The sequence below is a fragment of the Neomonachus schauinslandi genome, chromosome 3, assembly GCF_002201575.2.
Source record: "Neomonachus schauinslandi chromosome 3, ASM220157v2, whole genome shotgun sequence".
In the NCBI taxonomy this organism is placed as follows: domain Eukaryota; kingdom Metazoa; phylum Chordata; class Mammalia; order Carnivora; family Phocidae; genus Neomonachus; species Neomonachus schauinslandi.
In genome coordinates this window covers 73570764-73590784 of record NC_058405.1, presented here as the reverse complement: position 1 = coordinate 73590784, position 20021 = coordinate 73570764, and the positions used below count along the sequence as shown (strand labels likewise).

Sequence of the window (20021 nt, the reverse complement as noted above, 5' to 3'; positions counted from 1 at the left end):
TTGGAAAATAGTCCCTCCAAATCCCTAAGAAAAAAGAATTTTAAAAAAATATGTGAAAGGTTACCTGTCACATTGCATTTAAGCTCAGTGAAAGTTGAGTTCTTGTAATTGTATCCTGTCTTAAATAGCTGTGTTTTAAGGATAAAGAACTTGCCTTTGAGGCTACTATTTAAAAGCAGATGGTTTAAAGCACTCTGTCTGGTTCCTACCAAAAAATTGTTTTCCCTGTCATTTCCTTTTACGGTTTTCTTGTATGGTGCTCTAGCTCTTAGGAAAAATGTATTTCTTGGAATTGCTCTTTCTTGCCCCAGTTCCTTTGTACTTCTCTTTGCCTGAAATACCTACATTTTAAGTTGGTGAATTCCTGATTGTCCTTTTTTCACCTTGAGTGTCATAGGTGAACCTTCCCTGATAAAAGTATTTCAAGGAGAGAAATGAAAGTGCTTGGAATCAGAGAAGAGAAATTATTTCTGGTGTGGGATGATAGAGTAAAGTCCCTTACACCTGTTCTCACTACAGGTGTGTTTGCTTTCTTACAGTGTTTATAATTTTTAAAAATTTAATCTTCCTGGGGCACCTGGGTGGCTCAGTCGTTGGGTGTCTGCCTTCGGCTCAGCTCATGATCTTGGGGTCCTGGGATCGAGCCCCGCATCAGGCTCCCTGCTTTGCGGGAAGCCTGCTTCTCCCTCTCCCACTCCCCCTGCTTGTGTTCCCTCTCACTGTGTCTCTCTCTGTCAAATAAATAAAATCTTTAAAAAAAAAAATTAATCTCCTCCAGTAGACCTGAGGTGAAAGACTGTTAGTAAACTTTGCCGTCCTAGATCCTAGCACATAATAAACATTTCATAAATGTTCTTTGAATTGAGGAAAGCACTCCCCCCCCCAACTTTTTTTTTTTTTTTTTAAGACTTTATTCAGAGAGCACAAGCTGGGAGGAGAGGGAGAAGCAGGCTCCCTGCAGAGCCTGATGCTGGGATCATGACCTGAACTAACAACAGCCACTTAACCAACTGAGCCACCCAGGCACCCTGAGCAGACATTTTCTAGTTTCTGTGTGTTTAATCTTGTTTTCCTGTGGACTTCACCAAACTAGAATGTTTTGGATTTTAGAGGGCTCATAACAATTTTGTTCATGAGTAATTGGGATTATTAAGTTTCCCATATGATGTGGAAAGATTGGGGAACCTCAGACTTTGTCCATTTCGGGCAGTTTGTATTAACCTTACTTTCTGTTGCCCCTAGATTAGACCAAATGATTCCCAAAGGGCCTTTATGCACATAGGGCCTATGACTCCATATTCCCATGACCACCAGATGACATAATTGTGACAAAAGACATGGCAGAGGATCAGCTCTCAGTTTAGGGGGGCTGGTGAAGGTGAATATTGAGAAAAGGAAGGGCTGCAAATAGAACTGGTTTAGGGGAGTTCTTAGGGCAGATCATCAGAAAATGTGAACTCTAACATCTGATGTACAGTGGCAGTTTTCTAATCGCTATAATGGCAATAGTGGTAACATGAGTGTACATAAAACTTCTGGTTTTGGGGGTTCCTGGGGGGCTCAATCCAACTTGGTTTTGGCTTAGGCCTCAGCGGTGAGGTCAGGCTCCACTGTGGGCTCCAGTGGTTCTCAAGTATGGTTCCCCACCTGACAACATTTTTGGGGAACTTGCTAAAAATGTGGGCCCACTAAATCAAATTCTGGGCGTGAGCCCAGCACTCTACAACCTCTCTGGGTGACTGAGATGCTTGCTCAAGTTTGAGAACCACTGATCTATGTCTTTAGTCATCTCTAATATACTTGAGACTCAAAGTTCAGAACTCGTTTTCTGAACCTCTATTTCCAACTCCCTCTTGGGCAGTTCCATCTGGATATCTTGCAAATTCACAGATTAGTTTGAAGAGGTTTTATTGGAGAAATAAATTGCATCGAACTCCCCTAGCTTTGAGTAATGTGTATGTGCTGATAAATTATGTGCCCGCCTTGAAATGCAGGTCCTTTTAAATAGTGAGTTAATTGTTGTAGATGATGAAATTATAAATGAATCTCTTAAAATTTCCCTTTCCTACACTTTGTGAGGATGAAGAAAAATGTTCTAACTTTAAAACTTTTTGCCCTATTAAATTAGAGCCATTACCATAAATGAGGGTGCATGGCTCCTTTAACTTTTGATTCTGTCTTTTCTGATCTAGCCAGGTACCTTCTGAGGACTTCTGTTTTGTTCAATTGAGCCTAATCCCAAGAGTTGAATAAAATAAATCACACTCTCAATGTTGGGGCAGGAAAAACCCCACAGTTTCATATCTCTAGTGTATTCTCACTGTGTATTTCATATCTCTAGTGTCAACATTTTCTCTACTATGGTGGGAAAACGGAAAACAATTTTTGCTAAAACGGAGCGTTAACAGTTGCTAAGATATAAAAGTAGGTTTACTTCTTGAGCACAAGAGAAAACAGATTTGGAATACAAGTGTTTATCCCATCCCCACTTAAAAACAATTGGTATTGTTCATACAAGAGCTTTCCCAGAATCTGTTAGACAAGTTACTTGGTTATGAATAATAGTGGTGAGGCAGCCTCTGCAGCTCGTATTGCTGAGGCGGAAAGTTTGTATAGAGGAGTGAATAGCGGCCCAGGGTTTCTGTATTGTGATTGTTTTCCAACTGCAAACGTGGATGGTGAGGATTAATTGACAGGCTAGCTCATAAAGCCCCAAATGGAAAAAGCATAGAGAAAATGCTCTGATACTTCCTTGCAAGACTGGAATTTATGGAAATCATTTGATTTGGAAAAGAAATGCAGTAAGGTACTCTATTCTCCAAAATGAGGTGATGGCTTAGCTCAAGTGAGGATGTGATAACTTCTTGCGCCTGAGCAAGAAGGAGGTTCAGAATAATTGCTTATGGGAGATGAGTAAGTAAATAGTTCTAAGATTCTTGAGAGCAGAGATGATATTTTGTTCTTCATATATATATGCTCCTAGCACTGACCCTGTTACATATAGTCAGGGTTACCCTCCTTAAGAAGAGTTCAGTGGCTTTCCATAGCCTCCAGATAAATTCCTGAGCATGGCATGCATTGCCATCCACAGTCTGGTCCCCAACTTTTTGGGCTATCGACCACATCCTTCTAATGTTTGAGACTACTCGTAGCTCCCCAGACTTGCATTATACTCATACTTTCATGATTTTGCTCATGCCATTCCTTCAACTTGACATGCCATCTCCCACCCTCTGTGTTTCTGCCTACCAAATATCACTCATGCTCAGAGACCGGGCAATTTCTTCCTGTAGCTTTCACTGATTACCACCGCCCCCCTCCCCCATTCAGATTTAATTCTCCCCATTGCATCTCTATTGGAGTTGGCACCCTGACCTGCTTTGTCATTCCTTTTACAAGAACAGAGTGTTTTCATCCTGCTCTCTACCTTGATGGAAAATGCCAAGATTAGAAATCAGAGGGGTTGGGGGTGTCTCCTACTGAATGGCTCAATGACTGGGTAAGTTATAAACTTGTCTGAACCTCAATTTAGGAGATATTTAACCCATTTTACAGGTTTAGCTAAGATTAAAGAAGAAATAGAATTTTTTGGTAAACTCAAATTTATAAAGGATAATTTCACTATGGGGATGTCTGTGAAGGCAGGCAGGAGTGTCTTATACTTTGTCATCCCCTCAGTAGATGATTGGTAATAGAAAGTTAACTGTTCTTTGTATTCTGTACCAGCACTTAATGGAGTCTTGCAGCGAGTAGATTTTCAATAATTTTGACTGTTGAAATAAAGCAGGGAGCTGGTAGCAAAGCACAGTTTTTATTCCAGTGAAATTACCTAAAGGTAGTCTGCGAGTCTCCAGTGAGCTCATTGTTCAAGGATTTAGGATACACAGGAAGAGCTGATATTAGGAGGTGATGGATGGTGGAGGGAGAGAGATTCTTGAACTAGAGGAGGACCCTTGGCAGCTTTACCTCGGCTAGAAATCAAGCTGATATGGCTGGTAAAGGGTTAATAAATTCCCAAGGCTGATATTTGCGAATTACCAAATTCTGCCCTTCATAGTTATTTCAAACACCCACAGGATCTGTGTATCCATATCTGTGCCTACGCATTTCCATTGTCATTTTAAAACCACTTCAGTATGCCTGTGTTATATTGGTTGCAGTACAATTTTACATAACTCTGGACACAAAGAAATCCAAAATGAGATAGAACACAAGCAGCAACAATTTAGGCAATGCTATTTATAATGTTCAATAACAGTTCGTCAGTAACAGTTCGGTAACATATTGTTTGTATTAAAAGGTCATGGATTATCTTGTCTATTTGCAGATGCAAAGAGTTTCCAAGGAGAATGGAATAACATTTTGAGCTCTCTGAGCTAAGGTGCAATGTGAATGCAAAATGGAACATAATTATCAGTGGACAGAGAACAGTCTTAGGAATCTTACTTATTGGGTGACCTTAAACTAAAATGATCTTACTCCTGACAGGGAATTAAGATGGGGAATGAGGTGTAGAGGTGAGTCCAAGATTCAGCCAAGAAAGTGCTCTTTTCCCTTCACAGTTCTGCATTTTAATCCCAGGAAAGTGAAAGGTGCAGAGTCCATTGATTCCTGCTCAACAGAGACCCCCTCTTTTATTTCTTGACTTAATGGGGGAGCAAGGTGTCCGCTAGCTCCTGGGGAGGAGCTAGGGTTGTTCTAAGGTAGTGGCAATCCCAGTCTTCTTTGCTAGATACTTGGATAAACTCTCAGCTTCTCAGTTCTGGAGATGAGAGGTAAGAGAAAGTCTGTTGGGTTCTGAGAATTATTTTATTTCATAATAAAAAGACAATAGAATCCCACGCTTCCTTCCTGCTTTGGTGAGGACTTAGTGTTTGGTGAAACGGGCCATTTTGTGTTCAAAGAGAGCCAAAGAGCATCTGGGACACAATGACTTGGACCCCTATCACTGAACAGCTGAAGGATCCCTGGAACCAATGGTTTCAGAGTGGTTCTGTAAATAGTAACTGTCTTTATGGTGCTTTCTCCTGTCAAGGAATGAGGTGGCCTGCTTTAAATCTTTCCAGTTAAACTGAAGTTTAACAGAAGGGGATTGCCTTGTAAGCTGCCAAAAGTCAGTGCAACTGAGATACAGCAGTTATCTCAGGACATTTCCTGGAACACTTTCTCTCAAGAGTAGGTTGCTCTCAAAACCAAGCTATTGGGATAATGGTTACACGTATGACTTATGTCTTTTCCATTTCACACAGTGAAGACAGCATTCATTCATTTATTCATTCAGAAAGTCAGTCAGTGAACAAAGGACCTTCAAAGTCCCAGGTACCACTATGTGCTGATGCTAAAGACACAAGCTAGAGTCTCTGCCCGCCTGGAGACAGTCATGAAACAAATTTTACAGAGAGTAACAGTTGAGATCAGTGCTGCCAAGGGTGTCCTAAGAGGGAGGAACTGGGAGATAGGAGTGGGGGTGGCAGTGCTGATCAAAGAAAGCTTCCAAGGGAAGAGCAAGTAAACAAGTCATCATCTATTCCTAGTCTACAGCAGGAGTCCTGAAGAATTCAACTGAGAGGTAAGGAGAGCAGTGGGGATGGAGAGGGGGAGACACCCAGGGGTGTAGGCAGTAGAAATGGTGGAACTTGGAAGTGAGAGTGGTTGGAGTCAAGGATGGCTCACACGTTGCTGGTTTGGAATTCTGGGTAGATGGAGGGAACATGCATTAGTGTAGTTGGTTGCTAAAAATGGATTCCATCCTCTATCCCTCTCTGCATCTCACTCAGCCCTTTCTTTTTTATTTCTTTGAAATACCTTTTTCAGAGAAAGAGAGTGCATGAGCCGGGGGAGGGGGAAGACAGAGGGGGAGTAGAAGCAGACTCCCCACTGTGGGGCTCAATCTCCCAACCCAGAGATCGTGACCTGAGCAGAAACCAAGGGCCAGATGCTTAACCCGACTGAGCCACCCAGCCCTTTCAAATGTGACTTCAGCTCCCTCCACTTAGGCATGGAGTGTATCCTTTCCCCTCTCCTTGAATCTGGGCTGGAATTGTGACTTGCTTTGGCCAACAGAATGCAGCAGAGGTTATGGGTTCCACCCTGGAGTAGGGCTCAAGAGGCCTTTTCCACTTCCACTTACTCTCTCTGAAACCTGCTCAACCAACATGAAAGCAAGCCCTAGCCATCCTGGTGTGGGGGGGTGGGGGGGCGGGGACGGGCTCAGGTGAGTCCGTCACTGCCCCTCCCCCATCACAGCTAACTGCCTGCCACCCACTGGTCTAGTGACTCGGGCTCGCCTCTGCGGGGTGGAGGGGCCCTCAGGGCGGCGCATGCACAGCCCCACGAGAGGCCTCCCACCGCTCGCGGGACCGTGGCCGTCCTTCAGGGGCCGGGGGCGGCAGCGGCGCGGGGCCCGGGCGGAGCGCGTCAGGCGGCGAGGCGGTGCGCACGCCCCCGGCGCCCGGTCCCTCCCCCCGGGCTCTCCAGCGCCCCGGTCCCTCCCGGCCGCCGCGGGAAGGGGCGGGAGGGGGAGGAGCCGGAGGCGGCCGCCGCGCCCCCGCCGCGCGCGCCCAGCCCTTTAAAACCGCCGGCGCTGACAGCTCGGCCGGCCGGCCGCCGCGGTCCCCGCGCACCTGTGTCCGCACGCTCTCTGTGCTCGCGAGCCGCTCCGCTGCGGCCGAGGCCAGGCGTGCGCTCTCGGAGGCGGGACCCGCTCGGCCCGCGCGCTCTCCATGCGGCCGCCCACCATGTCTGGGCACTGTCTGCTCGCGCCCATCCCCGAGTCCTCCTCCGACTACCTCCTGCCCAAGGACATCAAGCTGGCCGTGCTGGGCGCCGGCCGCGTGGGCAAGAGCGGTGAGTGCCCAGGGGCCCGCTCGGGGACGACGGGGCCTCGGGGAAGAGCCGGAGCTCTGGGCGGAGGGGAGGAGGATAGAGCGCCAGAAGAACCTGCAAGTTTCCGCGCCAGCCCCGGCTCTCCCCCGCTAGCTCGCTTTCCCAGCTGCTTCCTCCGGGCGGCTACTCCTGGGCTCCCGCCTGGCTTGGCCCCTGCTGGAGGAGGGCGGGCTGGTGCGGCAGGTAGACACCTGCAGTCAAACCCGCGAGAGACCGCGACGGCCGCACCCTTGGCTTTGCAGAGCCTTCCAACCTGGGCAGTACCCGGGGTTCTGCGGCCCAGCGCCCTCTCCTTTTCCACGGGAGCGTCCCGGTTTGACTGTTTTGTCCTAGTCCTTTCACTGATTTTGCTGTTTTTCCTTTTCAGCAATGATTGTGCGCTTCCTGACCAAGAGATTTATTGGCGATTATGAACCGAATACAGGTTAGAATAATTTCGTGCTCTCTGCTTTTGTGGCTGCATGCTCCGATTTTCTTTTTTGCTGATATGTGTGTAGGAATTTAAAAGCAAAGTCTCCTTCATCCTTCAGGCAAGTTGTATTCACGGCTCGTCTACGTAGAGGGAGACCAGCTCTCCTTGCAGATCCAGGACACCCCGGGGGGCATCCAGGTAAGGACGGCCCGAAGCGAACGGCTCACCACCGCGCACACACCCAGGGGGCTCCTCAGCGGGAGCAAGATGTGTGAACACACCTGTTCTGCATTTAGATGAAGGCGTGGGCTGTCTCCAGGCGGGCTGTTAGAAACGCTCCTGGTGGGGACGGGGTGAGTGGATGGTTCGAGAGGCAGCTTCCTCCAGTCCAGCTCCTCCAAAGGGGAGAGAGAGTTAACCTCTGTTTGCAGCCCTGGGAGAGGCATCACTACTTGCAGGGATGGGGCTCACCACTTCTTTCAGAGCTTGGCCATGGAACCATTAACGGGGGTGGGTTTCTGGAGAGGGTCTTCTCCCCTAGCAAGGACAGCGAGAGTGCTTCTGGGTTTCTAACTGTTCCCTCAAGTCGGTTAATTGCAACCAGATAACCCCTTGGCAAGCAGTCGGGAATTTAACTTGATTAACAAGTTATTAATTGCTCTCCCTTGGAGGGAGGAAAGGTCTTGTGGAAGACCAGAAAGAAGGACTTTGTTTCTGTAACATTCTCAAAAAGGATATGCTAAAAATATTTTTATGGGCTTGGGAAAAGATATTTATCTTGGCTTATTTTCAAAGTTTTGTTTATTCTCAGTTCCCTGAAGATTGCGCCATTCTTCTTTGAAAGTTCTCATTGAAGTCATTCTTCAGTCAGCCAGGGCTCACCACGGAATACCTGCCAAGCAGGGGGTTTCAGGATAATTGCATTGGTGACAGCCAATAAAATAACCCAGGCAGGGAGCTTGCTCTTCCCGTGTCCAAAGCCTCCTTCTGCAGAAGCTAGGTAGCATCTGAAAACTGTATTTGTGATTTCTTTTGAATGCTTTTTGCAAGGGTTACTCTGATGTTATTTTGAGTCCTCTCCCACTGAGGGTTTCCTTGATCCAGACTCGTTCTGATCTTTCTCAGGTCCAAGACAGCCTGACCCAGGTAGGTGATTCCCTGGCCAAGTGCGTGCAGTGGGCAGAGGGCTTTCTGCTGGTCTACTCCATCACAGACTATGACAGCTACCAGTCCATCCGCCCCCTTTACCAGCACATCCGGAAGGTCCACCCTGACTCCAAGGCCCCTGTCATCATCGTGGGCAACAAGGGGGACCTTCTGCATGCCCGGCAGGTGCAAACGCATGATGGCATTCAGCTGGCCAACGAGCTGGGCAGCCTATTCCTTGAAATTTCCACCAGTGAAAACTACGAGGACGTCTGTGACGTATTTCAGCACCTCTGTAAAGAAGTGGGCAAGCTGCACAGCCTCAGCGGGGAGAGGAGGAGAGCCTCCATCATTCCCCGGCCGCGCTCTCCCAACATGCAAGACCTCAAGAGGCGCTTCAAGCAGGCTCTGTCTTCCAAAGTCAAAGCCCCCTCTGCACTGGGGTAAACCCATCTCACACAGACTCGGCTCCTTTTTATTGTGCGTTTGTGCAGCTGAAAAAGACAGGGGGCCTCCCTTTTTAATTACACATTCAAAGTTTATTTTTATACAAACTGTTGATTTTCAAGTGTATGTGTATTTCTGAAAATTCAGTGATTGCCTAGAAGTTGGAGAGGTTTTTTTTTAAATAAAATATATATATATATTTTTTACTGTAACTGCTAGCCACTTTTCCATTAAAGGCAAAATGGCAACATTGCTTCTTGTTTTTTAAATGTCTTTTTATAGAAATCATACTTGCACCAGCGCCCAGAACGGCTCCATGCTTGCCCTCAGCCTGAACTCCTATTGGTGTCTTGTGGTAGGGGAGCCGATGTAGAGGGAATCTGCTGTGGGAGAAAGCAAAGAATGCGGAGGAGAAAAGATTTGAGCAACTGCAGGATGTCTTTAATTAGGGCACTTTGCCACAGGCATGAAATTGATACCACGTGATTTTCAAGGAAAGGGGTTCATAGTACGCTGGTGCTAACAAATCGCAAACGTGAATAGCAGTTTTATTTATTGGTGCAAATGGAAATCTACTCTCTCTACCTGTATTAGAAAATAAAAATTCCTTATGTCAGTAAGTGCATCCTACCTAGAGTTGCTTAAAAATTCTCCTTCCTGGGGCACCTGGGTGGTTCAGTCAGTTAAGCATCAGACTCTTGATATCGGCTCAGGTCATGATTTCAGAGTCGTGGGATTGAGCCCTGCATTGGGCCTTGTGTTGGGCTCCGTGCTGGGCATGGAGCCTGCTTAAGATTCTCCATCTCCCTCTTCTCCTCCCCTACCACCCCTCCCTCTTTCTAAAAAAAAAAAAAAAAAAAAATCTCCTTCCCCCTCTGTCTTCTTGACCCTCACATCCAACAGGGCACTTGATCTGTCAGTTCTCTCTCCTATTTTTCTCTGAAGCATCACTCTGCCATAATCCATACAGCTCTGGCCTAGACAGGCAGGCAAGTGTAGGTGAGATCAGTTTCTTGTCTTCTGGACTGACACCCCTCTGATTCTTTCTTTACACCGGAACAACCTGGCGTGCAGTGGGCAAAGGGCTTTCTGCTGGTCTACTCCATCACAGACTATGACAGCTACCAGTCCGTCTGCCCCCTTTACCAGCACATCCGGAATTCCAACTCTAAACACTTATTTTCATGATTGAAAAACCTCAGCTGTGTTCCCCTTAGCTACTGGATAAAATACAAATGAGGCATGACATCAAGGTTATTTCCCACCTCTCCAGCCTTTTCATCCCCTCCTACAAACACACTCACACACATTTACACGCCCCCTCACACAGTGGGGCTGAAAGCCCATTCAACAGAACGGTCTGCTGCTCTCAATATATACCAGGCTCTTTCATGCCTTCCTGCCTTAGCAGGAGCTATTTCCTGTGCCTGGAATATTTTTCCTCTTCTCCTCTAAAAGATCACTAACTCATTTTTCTTTTTTTTTTTTTTTTAAGATTGTATTTATTTATTTGACACAGAGAGACACAGCGAGAGAGGGAACACAAGCAGGGGGAGTGGGAGGGGGAGAAGCAGGCCTCCCACCGAGTAGGGAGCCTGATGCTTGGCTCAATCCCAGGACCCCAGGATCATGACCTGAGCCGAAGGCAGATGCTTAGCGACTGAGCCACCCAGGCGCCCCGATCACTAACTCATTTTTCCAGACCCAAGTCATGTGCTCTATTAAGCTCCTGGGCTGCCCTCTTCGAGTCTTTCTCCATGTCTACAGCATTTGTGGGACACCCGACCATGTCATGTAGCTAGTTGTCACCCCTATTGGAAGGAGCACTGCTTGTGGGCTGTAACTGCACTTCCTAACTTTGTATCCCAGGCTTTGCGCCTAGTGCTTGCACCTAGAGTGGTAGGTTTTCAGTAAATATTTGATGAATAATATGATGGGCTGAATGCATTATTTTTTGGTGCCAAGGGACAGTAATGGGAGATTGCATGAGACAACTTGTCACGTATGCAGAACAAGGACAGGAGATGTTCTGAGTAGTTAAAGTACTTTATCAGCAGTGACAGAGAGGAAATGACACATACCCAGCTTCTGGCCGCTGCGGACCATTACCCTGCCTTCCAAGGACACCCGTGTCCATGTCTATGCTGATAACACCATTCTTCCCTATAGTTGAGGGGTGTCTACCTATGCAAAATGGCATGAAGGATTGCAAAAATGAGATAATTCATGTCTAAAGCAGTGTCCAAATAATTAAGGAAGAATACGATTTTGAATTCCATTATCTTTGAAAAAGCACCTAATTCTTCTTGCTCATTTGCATACTCTCAGAACAAAAGCAGTTCTTTCTATCCTCAGCCATTCCTGCTTCTGCCATACATCTTAACTTTGTAGGCGAGGACATGAAAGCAACAGGTTGACCTAATCATCATGGGAAAAGTCATCATGGAAAAGCTAAAAAGAACAATACAAGAGATGTCCCAAGGCAGCCTGTGGTGAAGTTCCAAGTGAGCCACCAGTAAGGACAGGAAGTACCCTTGACCTCTCCAGGGGAGAGCACAGTGTGGACCAGAGGGGTCAAAAGATGAGTCACAGGCAGTTCCAAAGGAGTAGCAGCCCCTTGGGGCGCAGGCCGGCTGGAGGGCCACGCAGAAAGCACTCCACACGGTATTTTTTCCTGTCCTCAGCATCACAAATCACTGACCTCCGGGGCCTCCAAGCTTCCTTTATTTCTGGTCCCAGACCCGACCCGGCATATGACCTGGATCTCTGGTCTCAGAAGGCTCAGTGCCTGCTCCCCAGGCCTCCTGCTGATGGGGGTGAGGTGCGTGGGGTTCATCTGGAAGGAACCCTGGGATAGTAGCCCTGGAGATGGAGGGGGAGCCTGGAGTTATCAGGAGGCAGGTAGGGTGGGAAGTTGTCAGCTGTGTGTATAGGAAAGAGGGTCCGAGGATTTGGGCTTGACTGGGTGCTGAGGAGGCCCTTAGCGGAAGCCGAGCTCTGAGCCAGCTTCCCCTTCCCACAGGAGTGGGGAGGGCAGAGCCATCAGAGCCCTGGGTGTCACTGTAGTGCTGGCGGGTCACAGCTTCTGGAACATTGGGCAGAAAGTTGGAAAGGTGGGCAGGTGGGAGGGAGTACCCTCACACCTTTATCACAGTTTTGCCTTACCTCTGAGGTGTCATCCTCAGTGTCATCCTCTCCATCCTCATGGCCCCTCTTCACTCCGTGCCCCTCCCTTGCCCCCGCCTCTGTTTCTGTGCCCACCCCCCCCACCCCCCCACCTCTACGGCTGCCACTCATCCTCCTTCTGGCCGAGGCTCCATTCTATTCTGCTCTGAAACTGCGGCATGATTTCATTAACGTGCCCATTGGTGTGGTCCCGGGGAAGTGGATGAAATCCAAATGGCTAAATTGTACATCCTGCGTACATTCTGTGCCTCACATGCCCCTCACGAAAAGCAAACTCGAAAAATGGGAAAATAAATCTATTATAGCATAAGAAAATAAATTTGTTTTGCTTGTGTCAAGGCGAAGGTCACAACGGAAGTTCTAAAGTTTATTAATATCTCTTTGGAGGAATGGATTAAAATACATAGCTGTGGAAGGCGGCAGTGAACAATAGAGCAAATGGAAAAGACAAGATGACTGTTTAGTCATGAACTTGGGGCTCGAATAGCTTTTTTGTTCCGTGTACGTGTTATAATTTCTACTTCTCACTATGCAAAGTTACCGATCCAAATTTACAATGCGATGATAATTTGTATGATTAATAACTTATTCTTACCATTTGATCTGTCTCCAAAAGGTGGGGTATTTTTAAGGACTTTGTTAAAATGAGTATTAAGCTACTTTGACACTCAGTAAGAAGGTCGTGATATATAAACAAACTCAAACACCATGAAGTTAGCTGGGGCTCTAGGAAAAATGACCACCCAGGCGTCCCACCCCCATGTACTTCTGCCTCAGGAGAAAATGAGCTCCTCAAGGGTTGGACAGGTCCTCAAACATCTTCGGCTCCACAGCACCTGTTAGAGTGTCCACTACAAAACAGGATCCTCAAAAACATTTGCTAAGGTGAACCATTAGAAAACTTAAGGAGTCGCTCCAATTGCTTTTTTTTTTTTAAGATTTTATTTATTTATTTGAGAGGGAGAGAGAGAGCAAGTGAGAGCGCAAGAGCAGGGGGAGGGAGGAGCAGGCTCCCCGCTGAGCAAGGAGCCCGATGCGGGGCTCGATCCCAGGACCCTGGGATCATGACCTGAGCCGAAGGCAGACGCTTAACCAACTGAGCCACCCAGGCGCCCCTCCAGTTACTTTTATATGGCTGTGAGTGCAGGGGTGTGTGTCTATGTGCTGAGTTCCCTTTGTCCAACTGTCAGAGTTGGCCTTTTCGCATTCTCCACAGCAGACCTGCTTGAACAAATAAGTATTATTGCTTTGGGTATTCTTTACGTCTTTATTAAGACCACCAAGACAGTCATTTGCATGATTTCAAATCATATTTATTGAGAACCTGCTTCCTACAAAGCTCTGTGCTGAATGTTGTTGTGATCAAGACAGCACTCTCTTTCCAGAAACTCAGTCCCATGGGAGTCCTAGGAGCTCAGCCTTGAGGGTGGGATTCTGTAGGATGAAAGGCAAAATACGATTCTGACCCAAATCTGAGGGTGTTGACAAAATCAGTGGAGGGGAGAGATCACAGAGCTGAGCGGGGAGTGAGGCAAACACTCCTCACGGGGTGAGAGTACCCTTCCAAAGAAAATGACATTTCTTACTTTACAAACTGGAAAGCATTGGGGGTTTTTTGAGCATTATTTGCTCAGCTGAGGATGAATGAGTTAAAATTCTAAAATATTTGCTGCCACTTTTTTATTGGCATTCTTTATTTAAACTAGAAGAACATTGTTAACAGCAAGGCTTACTTACATAAACAGATTTTGCCTGGAAATACTAACGTGTATTTATGACTGTGGAAAAACAGGGAAATTTCAGGAGCTCCTGCTGATGAGACAGTTACTAATCAGCTTTATGAAGGCAGCAGACTTAGATTAGGTTCAAATCCCACTTTACCTGGGGCAAAGGGCAGTCGAGGTTTCCGTGTCTCTGAAAATGGACGTAATACTACCCATCAGGCAGAATTGTTGGCAAAGCTGACACACAGAAGGTGTTCAGTAAGTTGTAGTTGTTTTAAAGGTAACTTGGTACATTATGAAGTTGTTTCTGGAAAAGAGTGCTTTTCAAACTTGCTTGTATACCCTAAAAAGTATAGTAGTTGCTTTGCAAGATATGACTTTCTCCATGTCACATATGGAAAAAGAAAGTTTTCTGGGGAGCAGTTATTCCGTCACAATTACTGATCCTTTACTTTGTGCCGGGCACTTTTATTTTCTCGATAATACCTTTGAGGTAAAGCTATTATCACTCCCATCTTTCAGACATGGAAACTGAGGCTCCGAGAGGTCATGCAATGGCCAAAAATCACAGAAGCCAGAAACCAGGAGGTCTGGCTCCAGGAAGGGGAGAGGGCTCCCTTCAGCTCAGGGCTGTTTCCCCTGGCCAGACGTGTGCCTGCCAATGTCTTTTGGAGAACTTGTTAAAAACGAAGATTCTGGAGCACAGTCCCAGGGATTCTGTTGCTCTGTATTTGAGCTGTGGAGGAGGAGTCTGCATTTTAAAGAGCTCCCTGAGTGGTCCTGAGGCCGGATGTCTCATGTTTGGAGCTTTCAGCAAGATCACAGTCCTGGCTCCCCCCATGCTTCCTGTTTATCCAGAGGAACGTCAGACTTGGAGCGGGGAGGGTGGGAGTGCCACACCGGAGGGGTGGGAGCCCCTGCATCTGGCCCGGGGGCTGGGGTGGGCTACTCTCCCTGAGCTGCACCCAGGAGTCTTCAGTACCACCTGGTAGAGTGCAGTCATCTTTGGGGGGGGGGGTCTCTCCCTGAGTCACCCCTTTGAAAGCCACGTGGTTTGGGGGTCAGTGTGCACTGTCTAAGTCAGCAGGCTAGGGACACCCTCTCCCTGGCTATGCTCTCTTCTCTGACCCACCCAGAGGAGCAGCCTCCACAGTAGCCCCCAGAAATTCAGGCTTTTTATTTTCTCCTGGAACGCCTGGCGGATGAGGAGGCGGACGGCTGAATGTCAGCATCCCTGGGGGCTGTGGGAGCCATGGTGTACTACAGGGAGGGAAGGTGCCAGAAGCAGAAGTTGCCAATGCACATCTGGGAGCTAAAGATGTCTCCCCCACTCCAACTCAGTGTGATCCAGGGCATCTCCAGGAATTGCATGCTGTGTGTGTTTCTGTGTGTGTGTGTGTGTGTGTGTGTGTGTGAGAGAGAGAGAGAGAGAGAGAGAGAGAGAGAGAGAGGGAGAGAGGTGGGCTGGGAAGAGGGAGGGAATAAGTTCGGGGTTTATAGAGAAAGGTCAATGAATTTCTCCAGGTGGGGTAAATACAAGGATGCTGCCGCAGCATTTAAGGGGCCGTTCCTGGGCGCCGTGTGCTGGCTTCATCATTTGTCACACAATAAGAAAACTAACACAACAAATAGCTACCATAATTACTGAATATGCACTATTGTTCCACGTATTCCTGTGTATTATTCAGGGCTCTCCAGAGAAATATAGTCAACAGAAAAAATATATATATATAAAAAGAGATTTGTTATAAGGAATTGGTTCACATGATTATGGAGGCTGAGAAGTCCCAAGAGGGGCAGTCAGCAAGCTGGAGGCCCAGGAGAGCAGATGGGGGACTTCCGGTCTGAAAGCTGACAGGCTCGAGATCCAAGAAGAGCCAGTGTTACAGTCTGACTCCAAAGGCAGGAGAAGATCCCAGCTCAAGGCGGGCAGGCTGGGCGAGCTCCTTTGAACTTGAGGGAGGGTCACCCCTTCTATCCTATGCAGGCCCCCCGCAGATTGGATGGGGCCCCTGCATATCAGGGGGGCACTCTGCTCGACTTGCTTCACTGGTTCCAATTTTGATCTCATGAAGGAACACCCTCACAGGCACACCCAGCATAACATCTGGCCAAATATCTGGGTATCGCATGGCTCGGTCAAGTTGAATGTCAACATAACCATCATGCACAGTGAGAGTCTCAGGTGTATTATCTCATTTAATCCTCCCAAACTGCTCCAGTAGCTTATTGTTACCATCACCATTGAATGGGACAGGAAAATGAGGCCCTGAGAGGTTCATTAACTTCCTCATCATCTCTCGACTGGTAAGGGGCAGAGTGGAGATTTCAGTCCACATCTCTCTGATTGGAAAGCCACCAGACTGTGCATGCCAATTGTCAGAGGTCGTCTGCAAGCTGCTACCATTCTCCTAATCAACCATTTTGGCCTTGAAAAGTACATGGTGAAAGCTATCATTTGCAAGCAATGGGAAAGGCTCTGTCTGGTTAATAAAAAAGGATTTTATTAAAAGGCTATTGAGGGGACACCTGGGGGGGCTCAGCTGGTTAAACATCTGCCTTCAGCCCAGGTCATGATCCCAGGGTCCTGGGATCGAGTCCAGCATCGGGCTCCCTGCTCCTCAGGTAGTCTGCTTCTCCCTCTGCCCCTCCCCCCTGCTCGTGCACTCGCTCTCTCTCTCTCTCTTGCTCTCTTTCAAATAAATAGATAAAATCTTTAGGGGAAAAAAGCTATTGAGGGAGCACCTGGGTGGCTCAGTCCATTAAGCAGCTGCCTTCAACTCAGGTCATGATCTCAGGGTACTGAGATTGAGTCCCGCCTCGGCTTCCTGCTCAGCAGGGAGTCTGTTTCTCCCTCTCCCTGCTCATGCTCTCTCCCGCTATCTCTCTCTCAAATAAATACATAAAATCTTAAAAAAAAAAAAAAAAAGGCTATTGAGAAGCTTACAGCATCACCGGGCGAGTGGGAGAACCACATCTGGGGCTGCGCAGCTACAGGGGAGGCTGTGGGACTAAGTGTCTGGCATCTTCAGCATCTGTTGTGGTGGATGGTCCCTGCCTCCCACCCAGCCCCGTAGGGTGCAGGCTCTCCCCAGATGCTGGAAAGGGGTTTGGAGACTGAGCAGGAAGAGAAGGTGGCAAAGACCGCTGCACACATCTAATGATGATTGGATGATGGGAAGGGATGCCTGTCCTCCACTGTAGACGTGACATTGGCAAAGGCCAGCTCTAAGGCACGTCCCGGGGACTTCCTAAATACTAGACCCTGAGAATACATACAAATCTGACACTGGGGAAACTGAGGTTCTCAGACATTAAGTAAACACCCAAATTCTATTAGCAAAGAGAGTTAGTATGAAGGGAAGAATTGTGTTCCTCCAAAAAAACATATGCTGGACTCCTGGTACCTCAGAATGTGACCTTATTCGGAAATAGGGTCTCTGTAGAGATAACCATGTTAAAATGAGGTTATTAGGATGAACCCTAAATCAGTATGACTGATGTCCTTACAAAAAGGGGAAATTTGGTGCCTGGCTGGCTCAGTCGGTGGAGCGTGCAACTCTTGATCTCAGGGTTGTGAGTTCAAGCCCCACATTGGGTGTAGAGTTTCCTTTAAAAAAGTAGTTAATAATAAAATAAAATTTTAAAAAAAGAAATGTTAAAAAAATAGTTAAAAAGTGGGGGGATATTTGGACACAGAGACAGACATGCACAGAGGGAAGGTGACAAGAAGAGACACAGGGAGAAGGCCATGTGAAGATGAAGGCAGAGATTGGGATGATGCACCACACGCCAAGAACTGCCGGAAGCTGGAGAGAGGCCAGGGACAGAGCCTTCCTTAGAATCTGATGGATGTGGCTCCACCAACAACTTGACCTGCTCCTTCTAGCCTCCAGAAGCAGGAGACAGTCCATTTCTGTGGTTTAAGCTGCCTGGCTGGGGCGCTTGGCTATGGCAGCCCGAGCTGCCTAGTCCAGGTAACAAATGGCTGGGCCTGCATTTGAGTCTGAACCTAAAGCTAGAGCTCTACCCACTGCACACCTTGCTCCAGGCATGGCAGCCCAGAGCAGAGGAAACGTGACTCTCTATTCCATTCTCGAACTCTGTATCAGGTTGTGGGCTTAGCTGACATGAAATCTAAATGGCCTAGCGAGAGAGAATTTGCTTCCCCACATATGCAGTTCAAGCTGGTGTAGGGCTCTGCTCTGAGGTTCCATCAGCGGCCCAGGCTCCCCCTCTCTGTCACTCTGCCTTTTCTGGTGTCACCCTTGATCCGAGGTCTAAGATGGCTCTCAGTCATTCCGAAGCCAGAGAGCACAAAGGCGCTGGGAAGCGCTAGACAAGAGGAGGCTCCTTCCCTTTAAGATGGAGACCCGAAAGTTGAGTCCTTCCCCTCTGCCCACCTTCCATCCTGTGACTGAGAGATGCCATCTTCCGCTGGGCAGCTTGCTCCCTGCTAAGAATTCGACTGCCATTTATTATTAAAGGACAAGAGAATGGATATTGGAGACAACTAGTGGTCACGGCCGCAACATCCGTCTCAAGACAGATTCATTGTCCGGGTTTTCACAGGTTAGTAAAGGACAAGGAAGAAAAGAGTTTCCTTCATGTCTGGCTGAAGAAGGAAGGGGAAGTCTGTCCCTGAATGGCTCTGCCCAGTGTCCTCTCAATGGCTTGTCTGCTCCCGGTACCCAAGGAGCCTGGAGACTCTGGGGTCCCCACCTCGGCTTCTCCCAGGCCACCCCCACACATCACAGCAAGGTCCTCTGCCTTGGAGGGATGGGGTCAGACTGAAGAACAGTCTGATGGTCAAGGACATCCTTATTTATGGACTTGAGGAGCTTGGAATGGAGGAAACGAAATGAGTGGTGACTCATGGGCTTTGGTTCTCCAGCTGCAGATGGGAAAGGATTGGGGGTGTAAGCGGCCAAAGCTGGACTTCCCATCTAGGCCGGCTCTGTGGCCTCTGGTCCCCTCAGGGCTGCCCACGAGGTAAAAGCACCCCTGGGTGGGGAACGCCTCTGAAAACCAACAAAGTTTGGTCTGCTTGGGTTTGTTCAAGCCCCTGAACGAAGAAAGATAGACTAGACAGTGGCTTGTGCAGGTCCTCGCGGAGCCTGGGTGACTCATTGCCCCGCCCTGGCCCTCAAGCTCCTCGGTTATAAATCGAGAGGTCTGGATTTCGTTAGTGGTCCAAAAGTTCCAGCGTGTGGTGGATTCACCTAGGGGTGCGTGCTGAAAATGCAGTCTCCTGAGCCCACTTCCAGACACCCTGCTACAGCAGTTCCGGGTGGAAATCGCCCAAGAAAAATACCTAAAACCTATTGAGTACTTGGCACCTGCTGAACACTGTTCTAAAGAGGTTTTCATGGATTAACTAATTTTATCCCGCCACGATCCTGTGACATGTACTATTATTAGCACATTGGCACTAATTAGTATTATTAGTACATTATTAATAGCGTGAACTATTACATGCACAGATGTGCAAATGGAGGCAGACAGCGGATGAGAGTCTTTTCTCAGGTCTCGCAGTTGGAAGAGGCAGAGCTGTGATCCAGGCGCAGCTGACCTTGGCTGTGGGTCCAGGGCTCTCCGCGACTGCTTTCCCAAGAGGCTGTCACAAGCCACAACCCACCCATTCTGCTGGCTGCTTAAATAAAGTCTCCCTGATGGGACTCACACTTTCATAAAGAAGATAAGATAGACACGCACCTCACACAGTACAGGGCAGACTCAGGCAGAAGCAACCGGAAAGGATGAGCCATGTGCTCACTGGAGGGCCAGTGAGGGGGTTCCCATCTTTCTGATGGGAGGGATTCAAATAAGCATCAGAGAGAAGGAGGCATTTGGAGTGGAAGCTTGTCCATATGTAGAATCCAAAAAAAAGGAAAAAACCCCAAATGAACAAACAAACGGAAAGCAGAATCAGACCTATAAATACAGAGAACACACAGATGGTTGCCAGAGGGGAGGAGGGATGGGCAAAATGAGTGAAGGGGAGTTATGGAATGAATAAGTCACGGGGATGAAAGGCACAGCACAAGGAATATAGTCAATGATGTTGTAATAGCGCTGTAGGGTGACAGATGGGAGCTCCGCTTGTGAGCGGAGAATTGTCCAATCACGATGTTGTGCACCTGAATCTAATGTCACATTTTATGTCAACTGTACTAAATAAATAAATAAATAAATAAATAAATAAATAAATAAATAAATAA

General features: G+C 47.7%; 1 protein-coding gene across 1 annotated transcript; it reads left to right on the top strand.

Moving 5' to 3' along the window:
* The first annotated feature begins 6654 nt into the window (after positions 1-6654).
* Positions 6655-9419, top strand: RASL11A (RAS like family 11 member A). The gene is made up of 4 exons (XM_021678249.1): positions 6655-6846; positions 7253-7309; positions 7416-7495; positions 8423-9419. Exons 1-4 carry the CDS (start codon positions 6723-6725, stop codon positions 8888-8890), a joined length of 729 nt encoding a protein of 242 aa, XP_021533924.1. The 5' UTR covers positions 6655-6722; the 3' UTR covers positions 8891-9419.
* Positions 9420-20021: the final 10602 nt, after the last annotated feature.

Excerpts from the sequence above, each read along its gene's own strand:
- RASL11A (XM_021678249.1), top strand. The coding sequence starts at position 6,723 with ATGCGGCCGCCCACCATGTCTGGGCACTGTCTGCTCGCGCCCATCCCC. Across the intron at positions 7,310-7,415 it reads CGATTATGAACCGAATACAG|GCAAGTTGTATTCACGGCTC; the intron begins GTTAGAATAATT and ends TTCATCCTTCAG. Across the intron at positions 7,496-8,422 it reads ACACCCCGGGGGGCATCCAG|GTCCAAGACAGCCTGACCCA; the intron begins GTAAGGACGGCC and ends GATCTTTCTCAG.